Here is a 27,288-nt window from a genome sequence, read left to right as displayed (position 1 = left end):
GAGGTCGCTATTTCTAGTCGCCAATGCAACCTGGCGCCCGGGTTTTGTCAAGCCCTGTATTAATATATAATATATTAATATATATTAATATATATATTAATGAATTTGTTATGTTCCATTCGTTTAGATGCGGCATTCGTTATTTCGGATAATTCGGAACTTCGGATAAATTTGTATTCATTACGTTCACTAACAGCCAAATTTGAAAGGAAATTCCAATTCCTATAATTTAATAGTTAGTAATATTTAAGTTATTATTAGTTTGTGATTATTTCAGATCTTCAGGTTTCGGATTTTTGTTCTTTTGAATTTTCATTCTTATTTTCGAATTTTTGAGTTTCGGAATATCTTTCACCGGAGTCACTTCCGGGTTCGCAACTCCGGCACTGTGATTGGCCGGGATGACGTCACTCCCGTGGATGTGCGGGAGCTACCGGTCACGGCATGAGTCCTGAAGAAACGGCACCAGCAGCCCGTTTCGTCAATGCGCAAGCGCCAATGACGGCAGCAGCACATATACTGAATAGCTCCTAAACCAGGGGTAGGCAACCTCAATCCTCCAGCTGTTTTGAAACTACAAGTCCCATGAGACATTGCAAGACCCTAACAATCACAAGCATGACTCCTAGAGGCAGAGGCATGATGGGATTTGTAGTTTCCCCACAGCTGGAGGGCCGAGGTTGCCTACCCCTGTCCTAAACTGTGCAAGTTTTGGAGATATGCAGGGTACCTACAGGTAAGCCTTGTTACAGGATTACGTGTAGGTAAAAGAGGTTATACAGGGTTTACAACCACTTTTTTGAAAAAAAAAAATTCTGACTTTACAGCCCCTTTAATACCGCTTTAAAGGTTTTATTGCAGAACTAACCATGGGAAGTTGAAGTGCTCAAAAGTTTTGGCCGTGACAGCTTCTTCTGCTTCCCTGGATGGGGTTCAACTTCCCAAGCAAACATCCCACTGAAGTCACTTTCCACAAGACATTGGTTCTTGTGTCTTCTCTGCACCAGATCTCTGACTTTAGCCTTCAGACCAGTAGAGGTTCTCCAGGATCCCCTAGCTCTGGCGTTCCACACTCAAGAAAAGCTTGGGTGGGGGTCTCCTGAGATAAAACATCTTCTAACACTCAGCCCCGAAAGTGCTGAGCTCCTGTAGCCCCAGGCTGTTCCAATAAGCTTTCTAATGATTGTTCTAGCCACAGTGCCCCCCTCGTGGCCGCTTCCCCCCCGCAGGCGTGCGATTAAACCCTCCACTGCCACGATTGCCCAGACTTGTAGGAGCTCAGGGACAGCCTACCTTCCTGGGGAAACTTTCTTGGCGCTCTGCTGCCTAGTGGCAGCTCCCTTCCTTAACCTAAACCCCTCCCTGCCATGACTCCTAGCCAATCCCTAACCCTTTCACAAAATAATCCCTGATCCAATGACTGTAATGTTAACACAGTCATGCCAGCCCTCTGCCTATGTGTTTTTTCAACCCTCTCGGCGCCGGGCTTCTCTGGAACAACTGCAATGTCAGGAACAGGCAAAGGTTGGCAACTGGCTGGCAACAAGATACATAAACGGAAGGCAAGTTCGTAGTCAAGGACAGGCAGAGGTTGGCAACGGGCTGGCAGCAAGGTACAGAATCAGGAAGGAGTATAGTAGTGAATCCAAGCCGAGGTCTGTATAATCAGTAGAGGTAGATAACAGGCTGGGGTGATCCAGGAGAATGGTCAAGGAAGCCGGGTTTGTCAGGAGCAAGGTAATAGGTCAAACAGCAATCAGGAACTCAGGAACAAGCTGAGGATGATCCAGCACTGGTATCAGGCAGAGACACTGTTTATATAGGGCACCATGCGCCAGGATTGGCAGAAGCGAATGTGTGCGCACGTGCGTTCACATGGGAGAGCGAGTGCATGCACATGGTTGTATGGGTGCACGAGTGTGCGCATTCGTTCCGGAAATCATTTGCCTCTGTCGGGGACACTGCGCATGCTCATTGGCATTAGCGGAGACGGGCATTAGCACTGCGAGTTCTCTGACAAGGGCTCTTACAGAAGTCTGAGGCTTCCATAGTGTTAGGTAGGGATGAGCTTCGTGTTCGAGTCGAACGTATGTTCGACTGGAACATTGGTCGATCGGGCGTTCGGCGAATTCCGAACGTTTGGGCCGTTCGCGTCAAAATTTGTGTGGCCCACAATGCACTGCGATGGCGCAGTGCATTGCTGGCTCATGATTGGCCAAGCATGCACTGTGACCCCGCATGCTTGGCCAATCGCAGTGCCAGCAGCGAGGAGAGCCATGATTGGCCACGGGAGTCCTGCCTGTGGCCAATCATAGCTCAGGCTGTGTAGTGCACGCCCCACACTATATAAGGCCGCCTTTGAGGCGGCCTCGTGTAGTGTGTTGGCATCTGAAGCAGTGGGTGTTCTGTGTACCTTCAACACAGTTACACACCAATCGTTTTTGGCTGATTTCCTATCTTGCTCTTGTGTAGTGGTTGTTGTCTGTGCTCTGACCGCAGTATACACCACTATATTCACCTCACCTATATAGCTAGTGGTCCATCTTTAATAATAGAGCTTGCAGTCAGTAGTGTCAGGAGATGGTGCGTGCTGTCTGCGTGCTCTGTACCCAGTACATACCGCTATAATCCACCTACATAGCTGTTCTCTATTTGGGCCCAATTGCCATCTGCAGGAGTTATTGGAAGTTGTGTGTGCTTCCAGCACAGCACAGTATACATCTGTATATACCCCTTTATCTCTGCTGTTCTATAAAAAAGGCATCTGCAGGAGTTAGTTGGTGTTGTGTGCCTCCAGCACAATATAAACTACCCAACTACTGTTTTACCCAACTCCCTTCAGGCCATTACCATGTCTGGAAGGCCAGCAAGGAGAGGCAGACAGGCGCGAGCCGATAAAAGAGGGCAAGCAGGCTCTGTGTCTAGAGACAACAGTGCTGGTCGTGGACGCGGTGCATTGTCATCAGCACGTGGCCATGGGACATGCTTGTCCTTCTTTTCTGCAGCTGGACATGTTGAACCGCAACATGCCAACGACTTGGTAGAGTGGATGACCAAGCCCTCTTCTTCCTCCTCATCCTCTCTCACCCAGTCTCAGGGTAGTAGTGTTAGGTGTGACCTCAACAAGTCACCTATTTGTCAGGTTATGTTACCGTTTCCCAATTGTTAGTTAGAGTTCTTATCCAAGCAAAGAGACACGGAGATATTCAGTATTTCTGCTCAGAAGTCCGTCGTTAACTCTGACTGTCTCTGACTGACTGTCGCTCTGAGGCTTCTTTATTACATCTTTTATAGACAGAAAAGGGCAAACATCAGCAAATGTAAAAAAAACAACATTTTCAAAGTAAAGACAATTCTCCGGGTGTTATCAGCTGATAAGACAATCTTCTGGGCGTAGACTGCTTTTTAGGGCTGATGCGGCCTCTTCTTGATGAGTACGTGACAATAGATGACGAATCCTTATTTTACAGAGAAGGATAGAAAAATATATGTATTTAGTAAGACATAAGGTCAACCATTTTGTTTCATCATATACCTTAATCCTTACATTTCCCCCTTTGACATCACCCCTCCCTCTTGCCCTGGGTCCACCTGAACAAGTTCTAGTCAGCCTATATCCAGAGTACTCTCCCTGACCGCGAGTTGTCAGAGGGGTATACACCCATCCCCCTGGACAGTACCAACATCTAAAATTCAGGAAGAGTGGCTTTTCTGACAGATGGGTGATGTCAAGAAACTAAATCTACCTATCTTCACAAAAGTTCCATCTTTTCCGCATCATTTACCTTGGCTTTCTTGCAAAAGCACATAAACAACTTAAAGCATGCATAAAAGAAAAATACGAATAAGAGCACCACTATAATCGTCATTGCTGCCTTCTTAACCCAAGAGAATAACCCTGAGAAACTAAAAGTTCCACTAAACGGATCCCAGTCGCGACCAATATTTCGGGCCTTCTCTTGTAAATTCATTACTTCCGTACGGTGTTGTGCAATGATGTCATAATAGTCAGGTACCTCAATGCTGGTGTTATGTATCCAAGTACAGCACTCATAGTCCTCAGTAGTTTCACAGAGTCCTGTCAGTGCTGCACTCATACTTTCAATTGCTAATTCATGTAATTCTAATTGTTGTCTGATGGCTCTGGTCTCCAGATTTAACTTAGTAATGTCATCAGAGTTTTTCTCCAAAACATCATTAATAATTCCTGTATAGTTATTTAGTCGTTTCATTAAGTCTATACCCCATCCTGTCCAGGACGGGAACCAAACCCATGCCATGTCCTTCTTCAGGAATATTTCTCTTTTACTACGATACCTGAGGGGATATCTAGGATGCATGCTAGCTTCTAATAGGTGATCACCTCGTTCATCACCTACTACTCCCATTACTGGTACTAAACTTGCGAGGTAGCACCATCCCTGAGCTCTTCTAGGTATCCAAGTATAACATTTATCCTCACAACAGATATATATATTATTTCCCAGTGCTACTGATCTTGAACTGATATCATTTCTATAACGAGAGGTGTATCCATAGAGGGATAAGTTGGATACTAACCACCTAACATTATTATCCACAATGTTAGTGAGGAAGTCAGATAATGTCTGGTGTGTGCTGGAATTACTGGGATAGAAGCTTCCATTTAATACGACAATGGACAAATTAAACTTGCTGTCTTGGCATTCTCCATTTCCTCCCGTTGTGTTCCCTAGGTTGAAACACCAATCAGGGAAAAAGGCGAGACCATTTGACTTAAACATTACTGTCTCATTGGTATTTGTTCTAATTATGTTAATGCTACTGTTAGCAAGATCAGTATAGTTTATAGGAACTGCCATCAGTGGTATACTTGCTGTGCTGGGGTGTAATTTGCTACAAATCCAACATTTCTCATATCCTGACTTCTGGGCATAAGCATATTTAAACTTCAGTAATAACATTTTTTTAGAAAATCCTTCATCCTTGTGTATTTTATTCTGTGAGGTAACCAAACTATTAGCCAGAATTACTGAAACAATAAAAAGATACATGTTGTCATTTGCCAACTGGCTCCTTTTTACAATGAGAAGCGTGGATCCAGGTAGGTTTCCCTTCCAATTTCACTGAGGTTGCTGTAATCAATAGCACCTGGAAAGGACCTTCAAACCTTGGTTCCAGTGTCTTTCTGGTATGTTTCTTTACATACACATAGTCTCCTGGTTGTAGATCGTGTGTACCTGTGACAGAATTAGGGTCTGGAAGAGAAGAATACACACTCTTGTGGATTTTAGTCAGACGCTGTTGCAACTGTATTACATACGTAGTTAAACTATCACATTGTAATTGCATACTTTGAGGAAAATATAAACCTAATCTAGGTGCACTTCCAAACAGTATTTCATATGGGGATAACCCTGTTTTTCCTGTTGGGGTGTACCTAATAGAGAACAAAGCTAAGGGTAGGCACTCAGGCCATGGTTTGTTCAACTCCTGCATAGCTTTTTGTATTTTCAGCTTGATTGTACCATTTACTCTTTCTACTGATCCTGAACTCTGTGGGTGGTAAGGAGTATGAAAACTTTGTTGAACCCCTAACATTGCCATCACATTTTGCATTATTTCTCCCGTGAAATGTGTCCCCCTATCTGATTCTATTGTTTCTGGGAGACCAAACCTAGGTATCAGCTCAGTAATCAGTTTCTTGGCGGTGGCTTTTGCCGTAGCTGATTTCACAGGATAACTTTCGGGCCAGCCTGAAAAATAGGCAGATGCACACGAGAACAAATTCAAAGGGGCCGCTCTTAGGCATTTGTATGTAGTCAATCTGCAGTCTCTGAAAAGGATATTGGGCCCGGACCTGATGTTTACGTGGGGTTTTCACTCTCTGTCCTGGGTTATTAATCAGACAGATTTGGCATGCAGCACAGTAGTTCCTTGCAGTACTACTGAATCCAGGGGCTAGCCATCCTTGGCTTACAATCCTATACATAGAATTGGAGCTGACATGAGTGGGTAAGTGAACAGCCGCTGCCATTGCTGGGTATAGAGAAGCGGGTAGACATATTTTGTCTCCTTCTCTCCATACATTGTCAAGGCCTGGTGCAGCTCCCTCCTTAACCCAACGGTCCTTCTCAATAGCCCCTGCTTGTTCCTGTAGTTCCATTAGCTGCTGCCATGTGGTTTCGGGCATACTCACCTGTACCGTGGCTAAGGTCTCAGGGCTTACTTCCCCTAGAGCTGCCTTCTTTGCAGTTAAATCTGCAAATGCGTTTCCTTTTGCCTCAGTTGTTTTTGCGCTCGTGTGTGCCGCTATCTTCATGATGGCTACTCTTATAACCTTTTGAAGATTGTTCAGGACTCTTTTGATTCCTTCACCATGTTTAACAGGTGTGCCTGCTGCTGTAAGGTAACCTCTAGCTTTCCATATGTGGCCATAATCATGTGCCACACCGTAGGCGTATGCGGAATCAGTGTAAATGTTCCCTTCTTGTCCCTCCAAGTGTTCTAGGGCTTTCTCTAGAGCGGTTAGTTCCGCTTCTTGTGCCGACATGTGTGCTGGTAGTGACTTTGCCTCAATTACCTGTGTGTCCGTTACCACAGCATAACCTGTGTGATATTTACCTTTGTCATCGGCAAATCTACTACCATCTATGTACAGTGTGTGTTCTGCATTTGCAATGGGTACGTCTGTGACATGTGGGAACCCCGTGGTTTCTTGTTCCATAAGTTGGAAACAATCGTGTTCATCAGATGTTATGTCCTGAAACGAAAGTGTGTCAGAATCCTGAGTATCTTGTGCTGTATCTACACCATTATCATCATTACTCCCCCCTGTCAAATCTGTCTGTAATGGTAAAAGCTGTGCTAAGTTAAAAGAAGTGCATCGCTGAAAGGTAACATTGGGGGGTAGGAGCAAAGTGCATTGTAGACGCAGCTGCCTTGCCATTGATATGTGTTTTGGTTGGACCTGTGACAAGATGGCGTGCATGTCATGTGTGGTATGTACCACTACAGGATTGTCTAAGACAATTTCTGAGGATTTGTCAATGATAATTGACACTGCTGCAACTGCTCGTACACAGGACGGTGATCCTCTAGAGACAGGATCGAGAGCCGCCGAGAAGTATGCTACCGGCCTTTGTTTGATGTGTTGTTGTGTCAACACCCCTGTTGCGTGTCCCGTGATTTCAGCAATGTACAAATGAAATGTTTTGGTATAATCAGGGATCCCGATCGCAGGTGCTGAAATTAGTAACCTTTTTAAGGTGCTAAAAGATTCATGACCTGCTTCTGTGAGTACATAGGGTACTATTTTCAAGCAATCATATAATGGCTGCATCAGAGAACTGGCATGTGGTATCCATTGTCTACAATATGACACCATTCCCAGAAACATACGAAGTTGCTTAAAGTTGCGTGGGATATTCATTTGTCTTATGGCCTGGACTCGGTCTTCAGTGAGATGTCGAGTACCCTGGGATATACAGTGGCCCAAAAAGACAACCTTTTTCTGACATACCTGTAACTTAGTTCTATTCACCTTGCACCCTTTTTCAGCCAGGAATTGTAACAATGAGAGAGTGGCTTTTAAACAAGTATCGTTATCCGGACAACATAACAATAGGTCATCTACATATTGCAACAATACACAAGTGTCAGGCGGTAGCCATTCTCCCTATTTTTACTTTTTAAGGTTTAGTCAGTGGAGCATCAGTCAGGAGTCCGTCATAACCACTTATGGGTATGGTGTCACGGGACGTCATGTGTGGAGGGACTACTGAATCAGACAACAGACTGCGTGACGCTCCTGTGTCAACCAAACAAGGAATATGTTTACCTTCCACCTTCATCAACATGTGGAGCATTTTGTTCTCTGATTCAGCTAGGACTGGGGCAAGTCATGCGGTCGGATCGTCCCTATCATTGGTACGCCTCTGTCTGTAGTCCCTCGTGTCTCTGTCCGTGTTTCCTTCCTGTTCGTCTTTTATCCTTTTCCTACAGTCTCTTTTTATATGTCCCACCTTGTTGCAGTAATAACAGGTAAGAGGTTTACGGGAGGAATTCCCTACTTCATTGACCCGGGCAACAGTGTTAACTCCCGGTGTCCTTCTGGGTTTAGTTTCTGCTAAATCAGCCTCTATGCCTTGTGCTTTCTGCAACAATGTTCCTCTGTCCCGTATGGCTCTCCATTCGGGAGTACATGCCTTCAGTTTGTCACCTATTTGGGGTACTAGTCCTTCCATAAACTGTCGATTGAAAGCCCTAATGGTGACGGGTAAGGCTAAATCTAGACCTTCGTCAGCCATCATGCTTTCCATGTTGAGGTAAAATTCTGTAACAGTCTGACCTGGGGCCTGTTTTATGGGCGCTGTCGAACCCCTTTCCTGCTGTTTCCCTTGGCAAAATTCTCGTAACTGAGCAATAAACAGGGGTCTAGAGTCTATATGACGAGGGTGTACTCCTGGTGGGTCCGTGGTAGGATCCCCTTGTGGTCTATGTGGAGCAATTTCATTCATAAATTGATTAAACATTGTTAGTGTCATTTTATGTCTACACAAATCTTCCCCATCTTGCCAAGTTGCTTCATGTGTGTCTAGTAATTGTGTCACGAATCTACAGAATGCGGCAGGTTTTGCTACGGGATCAGGAGCATTCTGTATTAATGCCATAAGAGTGTCAGCCGACCAAGGTGTCCATGTCCTCAGAACGACTTGTCGGGTCACTGTAGGTGGCTGTCCTGCTTGACCCGCATTTGGATTATTTACTTGTATTACCCTAGTCCGACTATGGACTGGAGCTACGGGCTCTGGTCTTTGAGCGCCGCAATGCACACATTCCTGTGCCCAGTCTGGGTTCTGGATACCGCATACTCGGCATACCCATCCTCTTCCTCTTAAGGAAGGATAAAGTTTTGGTCTTTCATTACCTGGTGTGGTAGTGTTATAAGGAGGTGGAGTATCTCCCGTATTTACCCTATCGCCGGGAGCAGAAGGAAGACTTTTGTGTCGGACCTTCATATCCCATCCACCCTTTTCCTGACAATACTCCCATCCCTCCTCTTTAGCCCTGTTGGAAACCTTAATTAAACATTGTATTTGTGATACCCATCTGTTCTGCAATATCTCTCCCTGTCTGTCTTTCTTTATTTCTTCCCAACCTTCTACACTTAGCCCATTTTCTCCATCCATCCCCAATTTCTTGAGAATCCTATTTGTGCCCTGTGCCTTATCCTTCCCATACAACATTGTAATTATGTCTTTAACAGCATAACATTTCTGAGATTCCTCCTGGGGTTTACCATGTGTCTGGCCCATTTTGACAGTCCTGCCTAGATGGCGTTTGGATCACTTACTAAGTGTCTCGTTGCCTTCTCCTCCTAGGGTGCCAAAATACTAAAAACCTCTCCTGGATGAGATTTCTGAAATCGAATTACCTTATATGCTAGCCAACTGACAAATATTATGACCAGACTGACGGCTACAACATATACAAGCATTCCCTTTTGGTGGCCAAACACATATGACTAGGTCTCCGGGCTTTGTGGAGACCTTATTTCCTTCCCATTACCATGGAATCTCTCAGCATTCGTTTCTTATTTCTGCTTTATCGAGGCAGTCAGGACTTATACTTTCAACCCGTTTTTAGGCTCATGAATCAAAAAGCGTATATCAAACTTAAGTGTCGGACCCCCAAAGTACTCTTACGAGTTAAGGGCGCATTCCGTTACCCATTGGGATGATATATGTTTCAATTCACACCATACAAACAGGGCTTATCTCATTCACAACAGACAGATGACAAGTAGACAGACAAGAAACAACGGTAACATAAGCCAAAATATTAAGTTCAAGACCCACTTACTACAGAGGTTGGTGTTTACCTGAAGAACAATTCAGACAGATCAGGTGGGCACAAATCTAAGAAGCACAGAGTTTATAAGAAAATAAAGCTTTTCTTACCTGCGCAGGATTTGTCTGTGGTTCTTGATGTGCCCGGCCTTTTTGTTCCGTCCTTATGTTCGTTCGCCTCTTGTAGTTTCTTCAGCGAGTCCGTGTTCGCGGCGCCAGAAATGTTAGGTGTGACCTCAACAAGTCACCTATTTGTCAGGTTATGTTACCGTTTCCCAATTGTTAGTTAGAGTTCTTATCCAAGCAAAGAGACACGGAGATATTCAGTATTTCTGCTCAGAAGTCCGTCGTTAACTCTGACTGTCTCTGACTGACTGTCGCTCTGAGGCTTCTTTATTACATCTTTTATAGACAGAAAAGGGCAAACATCAGCAAATGTAAAAAAAACAACATTTTCAAAGTAAAGACAATTCTCCGGGTGTTATCAGCTGATAAGACAATCTTCTGGGCGTAGACTGCTTTTTAGGGCTGATGCGGCCTCTTCTTGATGAGTACGTGACAATAGATGACGAATCCTTATTTTACAGAGAAGGATAGAAAAATATATGTATTTAGTAAGACATAAGGTCAACCATTTTGTTTCATCATATACCTTAATCCTTACAGTAGCAAAGCAGCTGCCAACACATCGTCTTCCCTCCTCTCAATGTCATCATCAGTGACTCCTTCCCTAGACCCACCACGTCCTCCTGAGGAGTCTCCTGAACTCTTTGAGCACAGTGTTGGGTACATGCTCCAGGAGGATGCCCAGTGTTTGGTGGGCTCTGATGATGACACTCAGCTAGAGGAAGGCAGTAGCGTGAGTGCAGAGAGAGGGGATGCTCAAGAAGGACAGCAATCTGGCAGTCATGTTCCACAAGCTGCAGCATACTGCCAGGTTTGCTACAGCGATGAAGAGGGAGGGGATGATGAGGGCACTGACTCCACGTGGGTGCCTGGAAGGAGGGAGGAGGAGGAGGAGGAGGAGGAGGAGGAGGAGGCACATGTCCAACGAGGCAGGATGCCCTCCGGGGGTCAGCTTAGGGGCAGCACACCAACTGAATCCCACCGCAGAGCTCCGCCTGCGCAGAGCGCTTCCTCTGCGCGTTATTCTAAAAGTTCTTTGGTGTGGGCCTTTTTTGAGACGAGTGCATCAGATCGCACCGCTGCTATTTGCAACATATGTCTCAAGCGTATCTCACGTGGCCAAAACATCAGCCGCTTGGGCACCACATGCTTGACCAGACATATGTTGACCTGCCATGCAGCTCGTTGGCAAGCGTACCTCAAAGACCCACACCAAAGAACAAAGCGGACCTCTCCTTGCTCCTCATCAGCTGGCATCTCCAACCCCACTAGACCTTCAGTCCTCTCTGAAACCTGCTCTGAGAGGAATGAAGGTGTAGAATTAGGTGTGTCACAGCCAAGTGTTTCCGGGAACTCTGCTAGTGGTACATCCACATCCGATTATAGCAGGCAAATGTCCCTGCCCCAGCTGCTGGACCGGCGGAAGAAGTTTACTCCCAGCCATCCACATGCCCAGCGGTTGAATGCTAGCTTGGCTAAATTGCTAGCACTTCAACTGCTGCCTTTTCAGTTGGTAGACTCGGCCCCCTTCCGTGAGTTTGTACAATGTGCGGTTCCTCAGTGGCAGGTCCCCAAACGCCACTTTTTCTCACGGAAGGCGATTCCGGCTCTCTACCGGCATGTGGAAGGCAATGTCCTTGCCTCGCTGGACAGGGCGGTCAGCGGTAAGGTGCATATTACCGCTGACTCATGGTCCAGCAGGCATGGACAGGGATGTTACCTGTCTTTCACGGCCCATTGGGTCACTCTTCTGGCTGCTGGGAAGGATGCAGGACAAGGTGCAGTAGTGTTGGAGGTTGTTCCGCCACCACGCCTCCAAAATGCTACTATTGGTTGTGACACACCTCTCTCCTCCACTCCCTCCTCTTCTTCTTCCTCCATGGCCTCTTCCAGTGCTCTGTCCTCAGAACCAGCGGTGCTCCGTAGGCGTTCCAGGGGCTACGCAAGTACGCAGGCAAAACAATGCCATGCCGTGCTTGCGCTGGTTTGTTTGGGGGACAGGAGCCACACTGGGGCGGATGTTTTGTCAGCTAGCAGGGGCAGGCCGAGAGGTGGTTGACGCCACGCCAGCTTAAGCCAGGAATGGTGGTTTGCGACAATGGCACCAACCTCCTCTCCGCCCTCCGACAGGGACAACTGACCCATGTGCCCTGTGTAGCTCACGTCCTTAACCTGGTGGTGCAGCGGTTTCTGGGCAGGTACCCCGGCTTACATGATGTCCTGAAGCAGGCCAGGAAAGTCTGTGTGCATTTCCGCCGATCATTTAATGCCTGTGCTCGGCTGGCTGAGCTCCAAAAGGAGTTGAACCTGCCCAAGAACCGCCTTATATGTGACATGCCCACCAGATGGAACTCAACATTGGCCATGCTGCAGCGGCTGCACACGCAGCAGAGGGCCATCAATGAGTACCTGTGCAACTACGGCACCAGGACAGGGTCAGGGGAGCTTGGTTTTTTCTCACCACGCCAGTGGGGCATGATCAGGGATGCATGCACTGTCCTGTCACCGTTTGAGGAGGCCACAAGGATGGTGAGCAGTGACAGTGCATGCATCAGTGACACTGTACCTCTTGTCCACCTCTTGGAGCATACGCTGCGTGGAATAATGGACAGGGCACTTGAGGCAGAACAGAGGCAGGAAGTCTTGGATCACCCACAGCTACCAAGCACCTGAAGCTGATGTAACCGAATAATTTTTTTTGAAATACCACATCCCTTCAAGACTGCCTATGCTGATGCTGAGTGAATGTCCTGTTATGTTGATTGTCTATCCTCTTCCTCCTCCGCTGATATGTTGGAAGAACATTTTTGGTTCTGGGTGATGCCATCAGCCCAATTTTTCTGCCCCTGTTTAACAGGGGCGTTTAATTACAATTTTTGATGCAATGCTTTGCAGCAGGGCTAATTCCTGCAATAAAACTAGAGTATATGGAAGAGGTTGCAGTGTGGTGGCACCAGCACCAGTGCCTAAGGCCCAATTTTTCTGCCCCTGTTTAACAGGGACATGTAATTACAATTCTTGATATAATATTTCACAGGAGGGCCCCTTCCTGTGCCCACCCAGGGTAACTGTGCGGACTTATAGTGTTGTGGCACCAGCACCACAACCACCAAAGTTCAATTTTTCTACCACTGTTCAACAATGGCATGTAATTACAATTCTTGATATAATCGTTCACAGCAGGGCGCTCCAGCGCCCACCAAGAGTCACTTTCAGGGCTTACAATGTTGTGGCAAAACCAACACCTTGTTCCGCCATTTCTGCAGAGCATATAGGGCAGGCCCCTACTTTCAAACATCCAACTTACAAACATCAGACAGCAGCAAGTGAGATGAAAAAAGATGGACGACAAAACAAATTATACAGGGGTGATAACCCTTCCCTATGTTTTCCAAAAAGCTTAAAAATTGTTTTTTTTGACTGGAGCTACACTTTAAAAATGTACCAGTTGAAAATTACAAACAGATTCAACTTAACACAACAAACCTACACAGTCCCTGTCTTGTTTGCACCGCCTGTATACTGCTGTTCTGAGTATATAGGGCCTGGGGGCCACACGCATTTCCTTTTTTTAATATGGGTACGGGGTTCCCCTTAATATGCGTACAAGACCCAAATAGGCTGGTAATGGGCAGGGAGGGCTACCCATGCCATTTTTCTGAATGATTTTCAACCATATTGCAGGAACCAGATATAACATTAAAACCACAAGCAGTTTTAAATGGTGTTATTTCCGTTTAATGTCATTTTGTGCAGGGACTGTTCTAAACACGGGAAACACGTGGCACTTCCCAGGCATACTACAGACACCCCCCAGGCACCATATTTAAAGGAATATTTCACTTTTTTTTTTCACTTTAATCGTCATTAAAATCAGTGCTCCCGCCAAAACGGCCATTTTTAAAACCTTTTTTTGCATTGACCCATGTCCCCTGAGGCAGGAGTCAGGCCCCCAAACCCTTTTTAGGATAGTATGTTGGATATTAGCCGTTAAAATTAGCACTTTCCATTTCGAACGTTCGAGTCCCATAGACTTCAATGGGGTTCTAACGTTCGTAACGAACGCGGGGGTCGTTCGCAAGTTCTGGTGCGAAACGAACCGGGGGGTGTTCGGCTCATCCCTAGTGTTAGGCCTGCGCAGCCGCACTCTTTCAGCTCAGAGTGCATGCCGATACACGGCCCTTGCGAAAATCAAAAGCCAGGCTTCCATAGTGTCACGCCTGTGCGGCTGCACCCTTTTGAGTTTGGCTGCATGCCAGCATAGCCTCTTGAACAGCAGAAGGTCCCCCAGTAAAAGGTCCATCAAAATCCTCAGTACCAAGTACATAATGCTCCTAATCCGGCCCTGCTCCTAGGGCAGTGATGGCGAACCTTGGCACCCCCAGATGTTTTGGAACTACATTGCTCATAATGCTCATGCACTCTGGGAAATGTAGTTCCAAAACGTCTAGGGTGCCGAGGTTCGCCATCACTGTCCTAGAGCCTGGGCTCCAACTGAGTAACCCCATGTACAGACTTCATAGGCTCAGACAAAGCAACACCTTCGGGACAGTGCTTAGCATATATTCGATAAAGATTGGTTCAGCCAACTAAAGACAAACTCAACAGGAACTGGCCAACCAACTAGCAGGATACACCTCTGACCCTCCACCCGGGATCCTACTCAACATAGTCTGCCATATAATGTAACAGAGAATACCAGAGATAATTCTACAAAACAACAACAAAAAATATGTGAAAGCATGGCTTGGAGAACACCAATCCCTAAATGTACACTCAAAGAAATGCGTCTCTTTGGACACAGGAGGGTGTAAACATATATTTGTAAAAATTTTATTTTTTACATTTTTTTTTTTTTTTTTTTTTTAGCTATCAGCCTCTATTGGAACCTGGAAAAGCTTAAGGAGGAGACAAGTAAGTCAAACACATCACTTCTATTGTATCCTATAAATGATAGACTGACCTTTTAAAGCAGGCCTCAACTCAAGGAAATTCTACTTGTGTTTAGAGTTTCAGCCATCGCCAAACTCTGTTCCATACAAAGACTCCGCACTCCTTCCTCTAATTCTATCTCCACTGCAGTGACCCCATAACTACCTACTTCAGCTCCGGAAAGTTTTACCCCCCCCCCCTTCATGACCAGGACATTTTTTTGTGATGCGGCACTGCGTTATTTTAACTGACAATTGGGCAGTCATGCAACGCTGTACCCAAATAAAATTTATGTCATTTTTTTCCACCCTTTATTTTGGTGGTATTTGATCAGCATTGCATTTTTTTTATATATAAATAAAAAAATCAACAATTTTGAAAAAAAAAAAATATTATTTTTTACTTTCTGCTTTAAAACACATCCGATTAAAAAAAATGTAAAAAAAAAAAAAATCAAATATCTTAACCCTTTCATGACTAAGCCTATTTTTGGAATTTGGTGTTTACAAGTTAAAATCCATATTTTTTGCTAGAAAATTACTTGGAACCCCCAAACATTATATATATATTTTTAGCAGAGGCTCTAGAGAATAAAACGGCGATTGTTGCAATATTTTATGTCACACGGTATTTGCGCAGTGGTGTTTTAAACGCAACTTTTTGGGAAAAGGGACACTTTCATGAATAAAAAAAAAAAAAAACAGTAAAATTAGCCCAATTTTTTTGCGTAATGTGAAAGATAATGTTACGCCGAGTAAATAGATACCAAACATGTCACACTTTATAATTGCGCGCACTTGTAGATTGACGACAAAGTACGGTACCTAAAAATCTCAATAGGCGACGCTTTAAAATTTTTTTACGGTTACCAGGTTAGCGTTACAGAGGAGGTCTAGTGCTAGAATTATTGCTCTCGCTCTGACGATCGCGGCGATACCTCACATGTGTGATTTGAACACCGTTTACATACGCGGGCGCGACTTCCGTATGCGTTTTCTTTGCTTCGCGAGCTCGCGGGGACGGCGGGCGCTTTGAAAATTTTTTTTTTATTTTTTTATTTATTTTATTTATTTTAAAACGACTAAATTGTTTAAAAAAAAAAAAAAAAAATGGATCACTTTTATTGCTGTCACAAGGAATGTAAACATCCCTTGTGACAGTAATAGGTGGTGACAGGTACTCTTTATGGAGGGATCGGGGGTCTAAAAGACCCCCCACCCCTCCTTTACACTTCAATGTATTCAGATCGCCGAAAACGGCGATTCTGAATACCGGATATTTTTTTTAAACCGGCGCCATTGGCAGCCGAGTAAACGGGAAGTGACGTCATGACGTCGCTTCCGTGTTTACGATGAGGAGACTGGAACGAAGCCGATTACGGCTTCGTTCCAGTTCCTCCGCAGCAGCCGGAGGTGTCGGACAGGGAATCGGTGCTCCCGATCGAGCGGGAGCACCGGTAACAGCGGCGAGAGGCGGCGGGAGGGGGGGACGTCCCCTCCCGCTCCTCCGGCATAACAGCCGAGCGGCTTTTAGCCGCATCGGTTGTTATGGCTGGAAAGCCAATCGCCCGCTGTAAAAAACGGTACCGGGATGATGCCTGCAGGTGCGGGCATCATCCCGGTATACCCCCCGGAAGCCGAGTACGCAGATCTGCGTACGCTCGGCGGGAAGGGGTTAATACATTATGGGCAAAATGCATTCTGCTACATGTCTTTTAGTAAAAAAAAAGAATCCAAACAAGTGTATATTGGTCGGTTGTGTGGAAGTTATAGCGTCTATAAACTATGGGATATTATATATAGTAACATTCGGGGTTGTTTAGCTTAGTGTAGAGCCTACCAGTGTCAGGGCTGGCTTAGCCTTTCCTCCTCTGGGATGGCCGCACAGCTGTCGGCTAATTGCCAGCTCTCTTCTCTCTTCACAGTTACCAGCTGTTTCCGATGATGCTCGTCTAGCCTGCCTATATAAAGTCTTCTAGCGCATTTCTCCTTTGCCTTCACGTTTGGTCACATCACTAGGAACCATCTCCTGCTGTTGTTTCAAGACTGGCTTGCTAACATCCCTCCTGGCTTCTCAGAGGCGGCTCTTTAATTAGGCAAATTAGGTGGTCGCCTGAGGCCTCGCGCTCAAAGAGGCCTCGCGGGCTGCCTAATTTGCCTACCGGAGGAGGGAAAGCACTGGAGTAGCGTGGGCAGCCGGTGGACACGCGTTGTCCCTGGGTCCGATGTCCCAGCCAAACGCGGGAGCTGCAACAACAACGTTACTGACAGCACACAGCACTGAAAATGGTGTGAGATCGCTGCAGTGGGCTACCCCATTATCTGAGAAAGTCTCCTGTCAGACTTAGTAATCACGGCCTGACATATCACATCCAGTGCTTGTACAGGAGTACAGGACCTGTGGGCGGGTGTAGTAGGAATCGGGAGCAGCCCTGGAAGAAGTACATGCTCAGACCGGTGAGTGGAGGGCTCAGCTGTGTGTGATAGAGGCGGAGGCTGGGCGGGATAGACGTGTCCGTGTGCCCCATTGTGGAGGGGAGTCTGTGGGACTGGGACTACAATGTCCAGCATGTCTGTGGAGGACGAGCAACTAACTTAGTGTGAGGCTGGAGGGGGAAGCATAGTTCATCGGTCCCACTCTCAGTATACCGTGTCTGGATGGCTTTGCAGTGTGAGGAGTGAGGAGGAGCCCTGAACACCCTGATATATACACTGTTTCCACATTTCCCAATTACCACATGTCTGCCCCCCTCCTCCTTCTACACCCCCCTCTAACCCCCTCCCTCTGCCCTCTACCCCTCCTATCTCCCCCTTCCATTCCCCCATTATTTTCTTCAACCCCTTGCTCTTCTCTCCTCACTTGCCCCATCCTCTCTCTCCCTCTGTCCTCTCTACCTACATCCTTCTGTTCACTCTCTCCTCTTCCCCCTCCTACTGTCCCGGCTATCCCCCCCTATCCACTCTCTATCCTCTCCCCCTCTCTCTATCCTCTCCCCCTCTCTTTATCCTCTCCCCCTCCCCTCTCTCTATCCTCTCCCCCTCCCCTCTCTCTATCCTCTCCCCCTCCCCTCTCTCTGTCCTCTCCCCCTCCCCTCTCTCTGTCCTCTCCCCCTCTCACCTCTCTGTCCTCTCCCCCTCCCCTCTCTCTGTCCTCTCCCCCTCCCCTCTCTCTGTCCTCTCCCCTACCCTCTCTCTGTCCTCTCCCCCTACCCTCTCTCTGTCCTCTACCCCTCCCCTCTCTCTATCCTCTCCCCATCCCCTCTCTCTATCCTTTCCCCCTCCCTCTCTCTATCCTCTCCCCCTCCCCTCTCTCTATTCTCAACCCTCTCCCCTCTCTCTATTCTCAACCCCTCCCCCTCTCTGTCCTCTCCCCCTCTCTGTCCTCTCCCCCCTCCCTCTCTCTATCCTCCCCCCTCCCCTCTTTCTATTCTCAACCCCTCCCCCTCTCTGTCCTCTCCCCCTCTCTGTCCTCTCCCCCCTCCTTCTCTCTATCCTCTCCCCCTCCCTCTCCTCTATCTATCCTCTCCCCCCTCCCTCTCTCTATCCTCTCCCCCCTCCCTCTCTCTATCCTCTCCCCCCTCCCTCTCTCTATCCTCTCCCCCTCCCTCTCTCCTCTCTCCCCTCCCTCTCTCTATCCTCTCTCCCCTCCCTCTCTCTCTCCCCTCTCCCACCTCCCTCTGTCCACTCTGATCTCCTCACACCCTCTTCCCCCCCCCCCCCTTCTGCCCAATCTCTATATCCTCTCCTCCTCCCTCTGTTCACTCTCACCTCCCCCTCTCTATCCTCTCTCCTCTCCTTTCCCTTCCCTCTCTCTATCCTCTCCCACATCTCTGTCAGGGAGCAGAGCGCTCCCCCCCCACCCTCTCTCTATCCCCCTTCACTCTGTCTACTCTTTCTTCTCCCCACTTTCTTTATCCTCTCCCCCCTCCATCTGTTCACTCTCACCTCCCCTCTCTCTATCCTCTCTCCCCCATCCTTTCTCCTCCTTCGCTCCCCTCCCCCTCTCTTTTCTCCCCCCTCCTTCTCTACTCTCCCCCTCTGTCCTCTTCCTCCCTCCCATTCTCTGTCCTCTCTCCCTCCCCTCCCTCTCTCTGATTACCTCAATTCACTCTCCCTCTTTCTGCCCTCTCTCCCCCCTACCTTTCTCTGACCTCTCTACCTCCCCTTCCTCTGTCCCCCCCCCCCCTCCTCCTCCAGGATCATGTATTGTGTAAAGACCATGGACCTCTACACCGTAAGCATGGGGTCTCATGCTTACGACTATGAACAGCGAGGTCTAGAGGGGTGGCCAGGACACTTGGAGTTAGTTCAGCTTTTTTGTGTGAAATGGTGAACTTACTCTTTAAGCCTTCCAAACTATCTCAGGGCATGAAAAAGGCCCTATAGGTGCTGCATTCCTCCTCTTGAGAGAGAGGTCTATGAACTTTGGACTGGCTGACTACCCGATCGACTGGCTGACTACCCGATCTGGCTATAGGACTCTGGCTATGCTTGACTACGCTTTTTTCCTATTTACTTTTTTATTTTTATTAATAAACAAGTGTGATTTGATTGTACTTCTGTCTTTGCCTGTTTCATGGTTCCTGACAGTACGCAAAGGCCATTAATTCAGAAGATACAGTCAATCCACTTGTTGGTAATATTTTTTTCCAGATTAGATGAGCAAGATCACCGCATGGATCAGTTTGCCTTGGCATTACAAATGCTCCTGAATCGCACGGCTCACCTGGAATCCCCCACGATGGCTGCTCCGGTACAACCTGAGTGATAGGCCGTCCCTGCTGCTGCGCCAGTCTCTGTGCAGGCACCCGCCTCGAGTATTACCTCTATAAGAGGTATGTCTGGTTCTGCTCCGCTTCCCCAGCGATTTGGGGGCGATCCAGTTCAATGCAGAGGGTTTCTCAATCAGGTTGAGATATACTTCGAAATGCTGCCCCAGGCGTTTCCCACGGACAGAAGCAAAGTAGGTTTCGTGATATCTTTGCTTTCTGAGAGAGCCTTGGCTTGGGCTAACCCTCTATGGGAGACGCAAAACATGTTGTCTTGAATTACCCTCAGTTTGTGGCCTCCTTTAAAAGGGTTTTTGACGTTTCCGCACGCTCAGCTTCTTCTGCCAAGTGCCTCATGTCCATCAAACAGAGTACGAGAACTGTTGCCGACTACGCCATTGAATTCCGTACTCTGGCAGCAGAGGTTGCTTGGAACAATGAGGCCTTCATTGCTGCTTTTTCTCATGGTCTCTCGGATTCCATCAAGGATGAGATAGCAGCCCGAGATATACCCACTGATCTGGAGAGCTTGATCTCGTTTGCCATCCTCATTGACTCCAGACTTAGAGAAAGACTTTCTCTTAAGGAGCGCTTGCGGTAGCCTCCTGTACGTTTGCCTCCGAGCTTTGTAGTCCCACCCATGCCTCCCTCACCTCCCATGCCTCCTGGCACCGAGTTGGTCAGTGAAGATGAACCCATGCACCTGGGCTTAACGCGCCTCTCTGCGGATGATAGAGCCTTTAGGACAGGGGTCTCACATTTGCGGCCCTCCAGCTGTTGCAAAACTACAAGTCCCATCATGCTTTTGCCGGTGGGAGTCATGCTTGTAACTGTCAGCCTTGCAATGCCTCATGGGACTTGTAGTTTTGCAACAGCTGGAGGGCCGCCAGTTTGAGATCCCTGCTTTAGGAGGAGGGAGAGATTGTGCCTTTATTGTGGCCAGGCAGGTCACTTTTTGAAGTCTTGTCCTACCTGTTCAGGGAACGCCCGAACCTTGAGGTCCTGTCATGGACAGACCTTAGGTGGCGTTGTTTCATCCCCAGTTATCCAGAAGGATAAGCCCCTGGTTTTGGTCACCCTTTCTTGGGCTGAGTTGTCCATCGAGATACAGGCTCTAATCGACTCTGGGGCTGCAGGCCTGTTCATTGATGCTGCATTTGTTTCGCAGCATTCGATTCCGCTGCAGCTGCGTGACACTCCACTTGCCATTGAGGCTCATGATGGGAGACCTTTACAGCCTGCCCATGTGACTCATGAGACGGTTCCGTTGTCCATGGCCGTAGGGGCTCTTCACCATGAGATAATCCAATTCCAAGTTATTTCCTCACCCAGATTTCCGCTGGTTATTGGTTATCCTTGGTTACAGAGGCACAACCCCTCTTTTGATTGGCTCCATGCTGAGATTCTCTCCTGGTCACCACAATGCAGTGAGACATGCTTCCTGAAGGTATCCAAGGTCCTGTGCACCTCTTCACTCCCCTCCCTGCCGGAGGAGTACTGTGATTTTGATGATGTCTTTGATAAAGGTCAAGCCGGTAGTTTGCCTACACACCACCCTTATGATTTCGCAATTGACCTTCAACCTGGTGCCATACCTCCTCGTGGCCGGGGTTTACCCTTTGTCGGTCTTGGAGGATAAGGCCATGGAGGAGTATGTTGCTGACGCACTTTCTCGAGGTTTCATCCGCAAATCCTCGTCTCCTGCTCGTGCTGGTTTCTTCTTTGTGAAAAAGAAGAGCGGTGAACTGAGACCTTGTATAGATTATAGGGGTCTCAATCGTGTCATGATTAAGAATTCCTACCTGATTCCATTGATTATTGAGTAATTTGACCGCCTCAAGGGAGCAACAGTTTTCACAAAGCTTGACCTGAGAGGGGCATACAATCTCGTGCGCATTAAGGAGGGTAACGAGTGAAAGACTGTGTTTAATACCAGAACAGGTCATTATGAATACCTGGTAATGCCTTTTGGCCTTTGTAACGCCCTGATAGTTTTCCAGGAATTTATTAACGATGTCCTCCGAGATATGTTGCAGTTGTGTGTGGTGGTTTATCTCGATGATATCCTCATATTTTCCCTGGAGAGCCACCACACAGATGTCTGTCATGTACTTCAGAAACTAAGAGAGAACAATCTCTATTGTAAACTGGAGAAGTGCGAGTTCCATCGTGAACAGGTTACATTCCTGGGCTATGTCATTTCCACTGCTGGTTTTTCAATGGAGAGAAACTTTCGGCAGTCCTACAAGACTCGCCCCGTGGGTTTACGTCCTCTGCAGCGTTTCCTGGGCTTTGCCAATTACTATCGGAAGGTTATTCGTAACTTCTCGTCTCTGACTGATATGACCAGAAAGGACGGTAACCCACAGAGTTGGTCTCCGGAGTCCATTAAGGCCTTTGAGACTCTCAATGCTGCCTTTGTTTCTGCTCCTGTGTTGGCACATCCTGATCCTACGTTGCCCTTTATCCTAGAATTTGATGCTTCTGAGACTGGAGTTGGCGCCCTTCTGTCTCAACGTCCTAACTCTGAGAGCGCTATGCATCCATGTGGCTACTTTTCCAAGAAATTGTCACCTGCTGAGTGCAATTATGAGATTGGTGACAGAGAGCTGTTGGCGATCATTTTAGCCCTGAAAGAATGGAGACATCTCCTTGAAGGTACCACTGTGCCCGTTCTTATTCTTACTGACCATAAGAATCTTACATTCTTGTCTGAGGCTAAGCGACTCTCTCCCAGAAGGGCGCGATGGGCTCTTTTCTTGTCGAGCTTTAATTACGTTGTCTCATTCTTACCCAGTACTAAGAATGTAAGGGCTGATGCCTTGTCACGACAATTTTCCTCCGCTTCCAAGTCGGAGTTGGTTCCGGTTCCTATGATTCCTCCTAATCGTATCTTAGCTACGGTTCGCACCAGTCTTACTTCTCCTTTGGGTGACAAAATTCTTGCTGCTCAGGTTCATGCTCCTCCTGATAAACCTTGTGACCACTGCTTTGTCCCAGAGAGTCTCCGTACTGCAGTGCTCCAGGCTTACCATTCTCCCAAGGCAGTTGAGCATCCTGGGAAGAATCAACTCATTTGGGCCATCTCCCAACAATTCTGGTGGCCTAGTCTATGGGCTGATGTTACTGCCTTCGTAGCTGCCTGTCCGGTGTGTGCTCAGAGTAAGACTCCATGACACCTTCCAGTGGGCCTCCTACCACCCATACCCAATGGAGAAAGGCCCTGGACTCACCTGTCTATGGATTTTATTGTGGAATTGCCCAACTCCCAAGGCAACACTGTTATCCTTATGGTGGTTGACCGGTTCTCAAAGATGTGTCATTGTATTCCACTTAACAAGTTGCCCACCTCTAAGGAACTGGCTTCCATTTTTGCTCGGGAGATCTTTCGCTTACATGGGCTACCCAAGGTGATGGTCTCGGATAGGGGCAGTCAGTTTGTCTCCCGGTTCTGGCAAGCCTTTTGTGCACAGTTGGGAATCCAGCTTGCATTCTCTTCTGCGTATCATCCGCAGTCTAATGGGGCCGCAGAACGAGCCAATCAGTCCTTGGAGCAATTCCTACGTTGCTATATTTCTGACCATCATAACAACTGGTCTGACCTATTACCTTGGGCAGAATTTGCTCACAACAGTGTCTTGAATTCTGCCTCTCGATTGTCTCCATTTATGGCGAATTATGGTTTCCAACCTTCCATGTTGCCTGACTCATTTGTTCCGCAGAGTATTCCTGTGTCAGAGGAGCATCTCCGTGGCCTTCGTTCCACTTGGGTACAAGTCCAGGAGGCTTTGCGTCATGCTAATGATAGGTACAGACTCCATGCTGACCGCAGACGTCTGCCAGCGTCTTCCTACCAGGTTGGGGACAGGGTCTGGCTGTCATCTCACAACCTCCGTCTTCGTGTTCCCTCACTGAAGTTTGCACCTCGGTTTATTGGGCCTTTCCGTATCCTTCGCAGGATAAACCCAGTAGCTTACGCGTTGGAACTTCCTCCTAGTATGCGCATCTTTAATGTGTTTCATGTCTCCTTATTGAATCCGTTGGTCTGTAACCGATTTACCACCTCGCCTCGTTCAGGTTGAGAACCATGAGGAGTATGAGGTACAATCCATTGTTGACTCCCGTAGGTTCCATGGGCGCATACAGTACCTGGTGCATTGGAAGGGGTATGGTCCGGAGGAACGCTCCTGGGTTTCGTCCTCCTCCGCGAGTTCCATAGACGGTTTCCACTCAAGCCCGGTGGCCCTCCGAGGGAGAGGGGTCATTGAGGGGGGGGGGGGGGGGTACTGTCAGGGCTGGCTTAGCCCTTCCTCCTCTGGGCTGGCCGCACAGCTGTCGGCTAATTGCCAGCTCTCTTCTCTCTCCACAGTTACCAGCTGTTTCCGATGATGCTCGTCTAGCCTGCCTTTATAAAGTCTTCTAGCTCATTTCTCCTTTGCCTTCACGTTTGGTCACATCACTAGGAACCATCTCCTGCTGTTGTTTCAAGACTGGCTTGATAACATCCCTCCTGGCTTCCATCCTGCTTGCAGTTGCTCTCCGTGGATCCCTGACGTCTGGACTGGCTGATTACCCGATCTGGTTTATGAACTTTGGACTGGCTGACTATCCGATCTGGCTACTAGACTCTGGCTTGCTTGACTACGCTTTTTTCCTATTTACCTTTTTATTAATAAACAAGTGTGATTTGATTGTACTTCTGTCTCTGTCTGTTTCATGGTTCCTGATAACCAGTGAGCCCATACCAGATATGTTGTTTAAGGGCTTGTTGGCCCACATTTATAAAAAAAAAAAAAAGTCCAATAACAGAAGAGACAAGATGAGAAAGACAGAAGAGATGAGACGAGAAAGACAGAAGAGACGAGACGAGAAAGACAGAAAGGTCCCACCCAAAGTCCAAAGCAGGCCCTTATCCATGTGTGCAGCCCGGCCAGTCAGGAAAGGGGGTGGGGACGAGCGAGCACCCCCTTCCTGAGCCGTAACCAGGCCACTTTCCCTCAACATGGGGGCCCTGTGGCTGCCCACCCCAAAGCACCTTATCCCTATGTTGATGAGGACAAGGGCCTCTTCCCGACAACCCTGGCCATTGGTTGTCGAGGTCTGCGAGCAGGGGGCTTATCAGAATCTGGGAGCCCCTTTAATAAGGAGCCCCCAGAATCCGGCCCCCCACCCTATGTGAATGAATATGGGGTACGTTGCACCCCTACCCATTCACCTGGGGAAAAAAGTGTACATAAAAAAAACACAACACAGGTTTTTAAAATACTTTATTAGACAGCTCCGGGGTCTTCTCTTCTTCCGTCTTCGGGGGTCTTCTCGCCGGACTCCTCCGCTATCTTCTGCTAGCTCTTTTACTAGCAGAGGAGTCTGGCTTTCTCCTTCCTCGCCGCCGCCATCTGGGGGTCTTCTTCCGACTTCGGGGGTCTTGTCTCGCTCTTCAGGGGTCTTGTCTCGCTCTTTGGTTCTTTTTGCCGGGCTTCCTCTTTCTTCTTCCAGCTCTTTAACTAGCGTTGGCCCGGTCTTCTCACACTGTCACTGCCGCCGCCATCTGCTTCTTCTGCTTCTTCTTCCTTCTTCAGATGTTGACACGGCGCTCTCTCTGGCCTTAATGCTGGGGACACGTTGTGCGGCGACTTATATAAGGACAAGGGGGGGGGGTCACTGGGTGATGTCACAGCCCTGGAGGATGCTGGGACTGTGAAATCATAAGGTCACCATGTGACATCACCCTGTGACCCCATCCCTTGTCCCTACATAAGTTGCTGCACAATGCGTCCCCAGCATTATGGCCAGATAGAGCGTCGTGTCAACATCTGAAGAAGAAGCAGAAGCAGAAGAAGCAGAAGGCAGCGGCGGCATCAGCGACTGAAGACCGGGCTAACGCTAGTTAAAGAGATGGAAGAAGAAAGCAGAGGCCCGGTAAGAAGAACTGAAGAGCGGGACAAGACCCCCGAAGAGCGGGACAAGACCCGAAGTCAGAAGAAGACCCCCAGACGGCGGCGGCGATGAAGGAGAAAGCTGGGCTCCTCCTGTAGTAAAAGAGCTAGCAGAAAATAGCCGAGGAGTCCGGCGAGAAGACCCCCAAAGACGGAAGAGGAGAAGACCCCGGAGCTGTCTAATAAAGTATTTTCAAAACCTGTGTTGTGCTTTTTGTATGTACACTTTTTTCCCCAGGTGAGCCCCATACTCATTCACATAGGGTGGGGGGCCAGAATCAGGGGACCCCCTTATTAAAGGGGGCTCCTGGATTCTGAAAAGCCCCCCACCCTCAGACCCCGACAACCAACGGCCAGGGTTGTCGGGAAGAGGCCCATGTCCTCAACAACATGGGGACAAGGTGCTTTGGGGTGGGGGTGCCGCAGGGCCCCCCTTCCCCAAAGCACCCCCCCCATGTTGAGGGCAACCACCCTCTTTCCTGACTGGCCGGGCTGCATGCTCGGATAAGGGTCTGCTATGGACTTTGCGGGGACCCCCATGCCGTTTTTTCGGCGTAGGGCTTCCTCTTTAAATCCATACCAGGTGACGGGGCTCGCGAGGTGTCAATCTCGCCGATGGAGGCGCCGACAATGCCATCCTTCGCTAGTTCCGTCTTCCTGTAGCCACGTTCAAAATGAATAGACTTTTCTCCGTGTGTGGGCAAGTCCGTTGATTTCAAAAGTCCGGCGGACTAGCACACTTTTGAGTCAAAACTTCTTTCAAAGTCTGCCGGACTTTTGGGAACAAAAAGTCTGCCGGAGCCCACACACAGGCGGATTGTCCGTCGGACCAAGTCCGCCAGATAATCCGATCGTGTGTACACGACATTAGAGTCTGCAAAATACTTGAGACTGGGGTGGAGGTTCCCCTTCCAGCAGGACAACAACCCTAAACATACAGCCAATTCTACAGTACAATGGTTTAGATCAAAGCATATTCATGGGTTAGAATGGACCAGTCCAGACCTAAATCCAATTGAGAATCTGTGGCAAGAATTGAAAATTGCTGATCACAGACGCTCTCCATCCAATCTAACAGAGCTTGAGCTATTTTGTAAAGAAGAATGGGCAAAAATGTCCCTTTCTAGATGTGCAAAGTTGGTAGAGACATCCCCAAAAAGACTTGCAGCTGTAATTGCAGTGAAAGGGGGTTCTATTGACTCAAGGGGGGCGTCATACAAATGCACCTCCCCCACACTTTTCACATATTTATTTGTAAATACATTTGAAAACCATTTATCATTTTCCTTCCAGTTCACAATTATGCACCACTTTGTGTTGGTCTATCTATAATATAAAATCCCAATAAAATACATTTACGTTTTGGTTGTAACATGACAAAATGTGGGACTATATATATTCTATATACAGGAATATATATATATATATATATATATATATATATATATATATATATATATATATATATATATATACATTTTGGGAGTCTCCCACGTGCCTTTTCGCAAACTCAAATCGTGCCATTTTGCTTTTTGCTGAAAGTAGCTGTGGCTTTCTTCTGGCCTCTCTGCCATAAATCCCAACTCTATGGACGTACGTCTTATTGTCATCCTATGTACAGATACTCCAGTCTCTGCTGTGGAACTCTGCAGCTCCTCCAGGGTTACCTTGGGTCTCTCTGCTGCCTCTCTGATTA

At 47.7% G+C, this 27,288-nt stretch overlaps 1 protein-coding gene across 1 annotated transcript in view; it reads left to right on the top strand.

The window, feature by feature from the left end:
* LOC143956883 (C-type lectin domain family 10 member A-like) overlaps positions 1–27,288 on the top strand; it is an 86,440-nt gene that overhangs the window by 37,568 nt on the left and 21,584 nt on the right. The window contains exon 9 of the mRNA XM_077467044.1: positions 14,826–14,870. Coding sequence (XP_077323170.1) covers positions 14,826–14,870 — 45 coding nt within the window. The remainder of the gene's footprint in view (positions 1–14,825; positions 14,871–27,288) is intronic.

The sequence above is a fragment of the Lithobates pipiens genome, unplaced genomic scaffold (assembly GCF_037356315.1).
Source record: "Lithobates pipiens isolate NorthernLeopardFrog02 unplaced genomic scaffold, aLitPip1_a1.2 Scaffold_44, whole genome shotgun sequence".
NCBI classification, from domain to species: Eukaryota; Metazoa; Chordata; class Amphibia; order Anura; family Ranidae; genus Lithobates; species Lithobates pipiens.
The sequence above is the reverse complement of the archived record's forward strand: the minus strand, read 5'-3'. Positions and strand labels throughout refer to the sequence as shown.